Source organism: Brugia malayi (assembly GCF_000002995.4).
Source record: "Brugia malayi strain FR3 genome assembly, contig: Bm_134, whole genome shotgun sequence".
Lineage (NCBI taxonomy): Eukaryota > Metazoa > Nematoda > Chromadorea > Rhabditida > Onchocercidae > Brugia > Brugia malayi.
In genome coordinates this window covers 13,302-20,816 of record NW_025062379.1, presented here as the reverse complement: position 1 = coordinate 20,816, position 7,515 = coordinate 13,302, and the positions used below count along the sequence as shown (strand labels likewise).

The window sequence follows — 7,515 nt, the reverse complement described above, 5'->3', positions numbered from 1 at the left end:
GAATATTTAGACTTTGCATTTTTTCCAAAAAATTTTCCATCGTTAATTGAGTAATGAATTTTGCTAAGAAAAATGTGGCATTTGAATCTATGCGTTCTTGAGACTTAATTCTTGTGAATATACATTAAAAGTATAAATAAAGACGGTTGCAGGCTGCACCATTAGTGGCATTTGCTCTTGGTGTATGGCAGTTACAGAGATTGCAGTGGAAAACAAATTTATTGAAAAAAATAGAAGATAGAATGAAACAGGAAGCTGTACCATTTCCAGATGATAAGTAATACTTTAAATTATTTCAGAAGATTTTCATTCCAGTAATAGCATATTCTAAATGACGTGTACATATTTATATAATTAAATAAGTTATTAAACTAATCGGTTTTTAAAAAAAAAGAAAGAAAAAGAAACTTCGCATGATCTATACAAAAATTCTGTCAACGGAAATTTAAATTCTTTGAATTTAGTTTGTCGTCATTGGACGATCTTGAATATGCAAAAGTGAAAGTAACGGGTGAATTTCTTCATGACCATGAATTTTATGTGCAACCAAGGCAACGATTTGATAAAGGTGAAACTCATTTGTGCAACCTTTGTGTCATATAAAAAAGTGAGATATCAATGAGACTTTCAGAGGAAAAGAAATCGAAAATTCGACCTGCAGTAAATAATTTTGGTAGCCCTGGTGCACAAGTTATCACTCCGTTTAAACTTCATCCATCGGGGTAAATTTTCAAGGATAAAATAATTCGTTTTAGGCACAGAGAGGATGCTATTTGTTTAGTTCGTGATTATACAGATTTAAATTTAACTGCCATATGCACGCAATTTTGATGCTTTTGCATATTTATTATTATTAGGATTCAATTTCTAAACTGATTAGATTTAAAGAATCCATGTAAGACCTTTTTCCTTGCTTCATCAACTTTGTTTCGTCTTTTTTGCATTTGTTGAAATTATTTGATATAATTATTTATTCAGCCAGATCATTCTGGTTAATCGCGGATGGGTTTCTCCGCAAAAAATCATTCCTTCAAGTCGAACTGAAGGACAAGTGCAAGGACAAGTTACCTTTGATGCAGTATAGTCGTCATACCGAAAAGGTAACTTACTTTATTGACTGTGACTTTTTTTTTTCACCTAATTCAGAAACCTATGTTTAGTTAATCCAATTTTAGAGGACCGAGAACAAAATATGGGAAAGTTTCAAGAAGTTGCAGCAGTAATCTTGAAGATTAATTTAGCTAGTATATATAGAGATAGTAGTGGTCTTGTTTGTTTATTTTAAAAACCATTGTTTTTTAATTTCCAAATTGTTTATTTTAGAGGCCGTCCTTTATTCGGCGAAATGATCCTGACAATGACCTTTGGTTTTATACAGATGTTGAACAAATGGCAGAAAAACACGGCACATTACCCGTTCTTGTTGATGCATGTTATGGTATGAAGATTTGAATTTTTGATATTGAAATATGAAATTTGTAACCTAAATCTCCTGTAGAAGCATGAATTTATTTATGAAATGAGATTACTTTATTTTTTGAAAAGTCTTTAAGTTATCATTTTAGAATCTAGTATTCGAGGTGGTCCAATCGGAGGTCAGACACGAGTAAGCCACAGAAATGATCATATGATGTATGCTTGTTTCTGGTTAGTTCATATTATAGCTTACTTTGCACTCAACTGATGTTTTATGCCGGTTTAAGCTGATGCAAATTTTCTTTCAGGTTTTCAATTGGAGCGGCAACTTTGTTTGGATGGTTTCTTTAAAAGCAGTTTGATTAGAATCTTGAAATATAATTTATACATTTCAAAACTCTGTGCTTGAAAAGTGAAATTTGATCGATTGTGAAAGCTATGAAATTTTCTATAGACTTTCTTCTTTTTCATTACTTTGTCAAATGGAATTTGTGAATCGCTTTAATGTTCGGTCATTTTTTCTTTTTTTTTTTTTTTTTCTGCCACGTTATGTATTATGAATTTCAGTTAACGAGTTCTAATAGTTTTCTTCTTTTGTTATTTTGTTTAGAAATGTTTAATAAAGTTGACAGAATTTTATCAATATTGCTGTTCCATGATTTGCACAACCTCTCAAACGGTTTACATGCACATATACAAGGACATGCATAAAAATTCACACATACACATACATGCATACCATACTTAAATGCATCCCTAACTATCTACAAATCATCTCATAGTAATGGAATTAATTACTGAAAGACCGAAAGAATTGATCCGGTCGCCTACTTTTCAGTGTCACGAATATGTCAAATCCTTATCACATCTTATCACTGATAAATGCTTTAACGAAGACTGGCAATACCAACAGAACGAACGGCGATATTTCTATTTGTGTTAATCCATATAATCCTTGAGTGATGTCTAATCTACATTATCTATCATTGATAAACGAGTGCAATCGCACTTTCATCCAATTTCAAACATTACCGGCAACTGATAATATTCTTTGTCATTGCATTCATATGTAGTGATAAATGTAATGATAAGCAGATATAATGAGAGCTCTGCTATAGTAATACTATACAAAAAATAAAAATTTTTTTGTACTTCACTTAATTCCTAATTATCTTTTAGAACAGAAAGTTTTGTTATCTTGTAGATAATAAAACAACATTATATGTCTCTCATTAAGAGCACTTAGATGCATTATTGAACAGCCTTCTGGTTTCCAGAAATAAATGCAACTACTTCAGTGATTTTGTATCCGTAATTTTTCGATTATGTCTAAAACCTTACATTATGTTCTTGTAGATCATGCTGATCATCAGGTTTGTTTTTGAATTGCTGTATCTTACTGATATAGCATTCTTGCTCATTTTTTTTGCTCTAGTGAAATTGGTAAAATAATGTAATTGTCCTATTATTTAATCAGTTCATTGGCATCTTAAATTAGTGTTTCTCATCTAAAATCTAAAAAAATCTTTTATAAATGAAGCAGCGTATAAAAAAAAATGAATTTCAAATATTAATAAAACTGTTCAAAAAAAAAAAAATGAGAACAATCAATATCACTATGAAATGCCGAGCCAGAAGTTATCGTTTTGCGATCTATGACCATGTCATTACTTCAACTACTTGATCCGCGCTATAAATCTGCACAATTCTTAGTCTTCAATAATTAAAAGCAGTAAATAGCAAAGAAATGACAAAATATCTTTTATATAAATATCCAACTATGTGTTCTCTTCGCTTGCCTTTAATTGCAATTTAAAACAATCTGTTGTGAATATCGTTTATTTAACCCATCAATTTAGCAAACTTTATGTATTATTTAACTTTGTTCTAATCAACTTTTTTCTGCTGCAAACATAATATAGTAAATGATCCATCCATCAATCTGATTGCAGTGAATTTATCACAATAGAGAAAGCGAAAGCATTATTCACTGAGCCATTCTCAGTGCAATGCAAGTATTTTCCAGAAATTTCTAGCCAAAATTTATCCAAATAACGAAAATTGTTTTGGATTGCAGTTTTTTTCTAATTTTTCAACTTTCCTTTTAACGCATTTGTCCATCTTGTCTAGTTTGAATGATTTGCTAATATCCTGAAATGCAAATAGCACAGAAAGCTCGTTTTTTTTTTATCGGTACAGAAAACTTTTGTTTTTATTTTTAATTACATGAAATAAGGCAGGTTTTAGGCGGTTTATAAGTGATTTGTAAATAGTTTATAGGTGGTTTATAATTGGTTTTAAGTGGTTTTAAATGGTTTGTGAGTGGTTTGTAATTGGTTTGTAAGTGGTTTGTAGATGGTTTGTAATGTTTGTGATGTTGTAATTGGTTTGTAGTGGTTGTAATTGGTTTGTAAGTGGTTTGTAATTGGTTTGTAATGGTTGTATGTTTGTAATTGGTTTGTAGGTGGTTTGTAATTGGTTTGTGAGTGGTTTGTAATTGGTTTGTAAGTGGTTTGTAATTGGTTTGTAATTGGTTGTAAGTGGTTTGTAATTGTTTTGTGAGTGGTTTGTAATTGGTTTGTAGTGGTTTGTAATTGGTTTGTAATGGTTTGTAGTGGATTGTAAGTGGTTTGTAATTGGTTTGTAAGTGGTTTTTAAATGTTTGTGAGTGGTTTGTAATTGGTTTGTAATTGGTTTGTGAGTGGTTGTAATTGGTTTGTAATTAGTTTGTAGGTGGTTGTAAGTGGTTTGTAATGTGGTTTGTGAGTGGTTTGTAATTGGTTTGTAAGTGTTTGTAATTGGTTTGTAATTGGTTTGTAATTGGTTTGTGAGTGGTTTGTAATTGGTTGTAAGTGGTTTCCAATTGGTTTGTGAGTGGTTTGTAATTGGTTTGTAAGTGGTTTGTGAGTGGTTTGTAATTGGTTTGTAATTGGTTTGTGGGTGGTTTGTAATTGGTTTGTGAGTGGTTTGTAATTGTTTTGTAATTGGTTTGTAATTGGTTTGTGAGTGGTTTGTAATTTGTTTGTGAGTGGTTTGTAATTGGTTTGTAAGTGGTTTGTGAGTGGTTTGTAAATGGTTTGTAATTGGTTGTGAGTGGTTTGTAATTGGTTTGTAAATGGTTTGTAAGTGGTTTGTAATTGGTTTGTGAGTGGTTTGTAATTGGTTTGTGAGTGGTTTGTAATTTGTTTGTGAGTGGTTTGTAATTGGTTTGTGAGTGGTTTGTAATTGGTTTGTTATTGGTTTGTGAGTGGTTTGTAATTGGTTTGTAAATGGTTTGTAATTGGTTTGTAATTGGTTTGTGAGTGGTTTGTAATTGGTTTGTGAGTGGTTTTTAAATGGTTTGTGAGTGGTTTGTAATTGGTTTGTAATTGGTTTGTGAGTGGTTTGTAATTGGTTTGTAATTAGTTTGTAGGTGGTTTGTAAGTGGTTTGTAAATGGTTTGTGAGTGGTTTGTAATTGGTTTGTAATTGTTTTGTAATTGGTTTGTAATTGGTTTGTGAGTGGTTTGTAATTTGTTTGTGAGTGGTTTGTAATTGGTTTGTAAGTGGTTTGTGAGTGGTTTGTAATTGGTTTGTAATTGGTTTGTGAGTAGTTTGTAATTGGTTTGTAAATGGTTTGTAATTGGTTTGTGAGTGGTTTGTAATTGGTTTGTGAGTGGTTTGTAATTTGTTTGTGAGTGGTTTGTAATTGGTTTGTAAGTGGTTTGTGAGTGGTTTGTAATTGGTTTGTGAGTGGTTTGTAATTGGTTTGTAAATGGTTTGTAATTGGTTTGTAATTGGTTTGTGAGTGGTTTGTAATTGGTTTGTGAGTGGTTTGTAATTGGTTTGTAAGTGGTTTGTAATTGGTCTGTGAGGGGTTTGTAATTGATTTGTAAGTGGTTTGTGAGTGGTTTGTGAGTGGTTTGTAATTGGTTTGTAGGTGGTTTGTAATTGGTAACTAAAGCAAGAAGATGTTTATTGTTGCTTTGTTATAATGGTTTGTCATCAAGCACACTCTTTACCTCTTTCTAAGATTTAAAATAATATACTAAAAGGATAGGTTTTAATTGACTTCGGTTTTTCCATTTACAATCAAAAATTATATGTTGTGTTCATTGATTTTGATTTTGTTGCTTTATCTAGCAAGTTAAGCGAGATTATTTTTGAAATTATTCACTTTCTAATCCGATAATTGTTTAATTCAGTCGATTAAAATTTGTTGAACAAATACGAGTTACATGCTGTGCCAAAGAGTTTCATCTCATTTTATGCTGAGAATTTATTAATTTTAATTTAAACAAAAAAGAAAAACTTGTAATATGATTCAAGGCAGAAAGATTCAGTGTTAAGGAGAAAGTAATTAAAAATATTAAAATGAAAATGGCTAGATAAGGCATATTCTGGTAAAAGTAATTTTATTGTTTACTATTTTTTTTCTTTGTTTTTTCAAGCATAAACAATTTCAATTCAAAACATTAGTAGATGGTAGATGATTCCAGCTGGTATTAAACATGAGTTTGGCATTTGTGGTTGGATACTTACAATTGTGGCATATGTTGCCGTCTTATTAGCGCTACCATTTTCAGCTTGTGTTTGTGTTAAGGTTTCAAATTTAATTGGTTACTGATTTCTTACAATTAAAAAATTTTTTTGATGATTTTTAAAGAAAATTTAAAATAGATGAGAATAAGATTAAAAGTAGAAGGTAAAAAGAGAGATAGCGAAAAAGAAAAGTAATGAGAGATAAAAAATAATTTTTGAAAAACTTAAAATTTTGATCGAATTTTTCTCTACTTTATCATTTTATCATTTATGAATTTTTTTTTGTACATATGATTAACATAATAAGTAGTATTTTCAGTGAAATTATTTCAGATTGTACAAGAATATGAGTGAGCAGTGATATTTCGTTTGGGAGATTAGTGACTGGTAAAGCTCGAGGACCTGGATTATTATTTTTTTTTTCTAGAAAAATTTTTATTTTTTTAAATTTATATTTGCACTCGGAAATATTTTATAAAATTTTTGTATGCTTTTTATAGGCTTATTTTTTATTTTGCCATGCATTCATTGCTACAGGAAAGTGGATTTACGTGTTGTATCATTTGATGTACCACCACACGAGGTATTTTTTACTTATTTATTTTAATTTTATTATAATAATTTACTTCCTTTTTTCTTTCACTTAATTCATAACTTAAAAAGATTTGTATGTTTTTAATTATGTTTAATTGAGTCACTAGCATAACAATGTAATAATTTATTGATAGCATTAATGTTAGATTAAATTTTCATCAAACAAAGCATATCTTTTCTTAATAGCATTATCTATCTTTTAATTTAATTCTTTTTTATAATCATTTATCAAAATGTTGAAATTTACATGTCATACTTTTTTTTTTACAAATCATACATGTGCCAAAAAGATTTACTAAAAAAGAGGGTTCTTCATAAGTTCCAAAAAAAAATCCAAAGTCAGTCAATATTTTTTCAGTTTAAATAAAACTTTACTCCCGAATTAATTAATTATGATTACCTGGACACTAATCCAGTTCAAAAACCAAATTTTAAATGTCTTTTTAAATAATAGAAAAAAAAAACTAAAACACTTTACAAAAATAACATAAAAATAAAAAGATAAAAAAAAAGACACAACAACAAATAGAGTTAAAATGTATAGCCGATTATTGTGGAACACTCATAAAACAATTAAAAAACTACCAGTGAACAAAAAATTACACATTAAATAAACTAAAAATAAGTAATATTATCTAAATACAACCAAAACCAAAATCAAACTTAATATTATAAAGAATAAAACATAACCTTATCAACACCAAAATTCTTAACACTAAAAAAAAAAAAAAATAACTAAACCAACAACTCCTGATATAAGAACAAAACACAAAAAAAAAAAAAAAAAAACGTAATAAATAAGCAAAGAAAAAACAACAATTCAATACGAAGCAAAACAAAAATTATACTTAAAAATAAAATATTAAAAACAAAAAAATAAAAATACCTAAAGAATAAACCTTCTGATTAAGAGTCAAAAATTCTAAATTTAAAATAATCTTTTAAATATGGTAATTCCTCGAAAATATGAATCTCAAGAGACTTA

The 7,515-nt window shown here is 29.0% G+C and overlaps 1 protein-coding gene across 1 annotated transcript; it reads left to right on the top strand.

The window, feature by feature from the left end:
• Nucleotides 1–242: 242 nt before the first annotated feature.
• Nucleotides 243–1,767, top strand: Bma-sft-1.1 (Uncharacterized protein; the record flags this gene model as incomplete). Its single annotated transcript, XM_043083056.1, has 7 exons — nt 243–277; nt 465–568; nt 632–722; nt 983–1,100; nt 1,324–1,438; nt 1,566–1,647; nt 1,725–1,767. 7 exons carry the CDS (start codon nt 243–245, stop codon nt 1,765–1,767), a joined length of 588 nt encoding a protein of 195 aa, XP_042938990.1.
• Between the last annotated feature and the right edge of the window lie 5,748 nt (nt 1,768–7,515).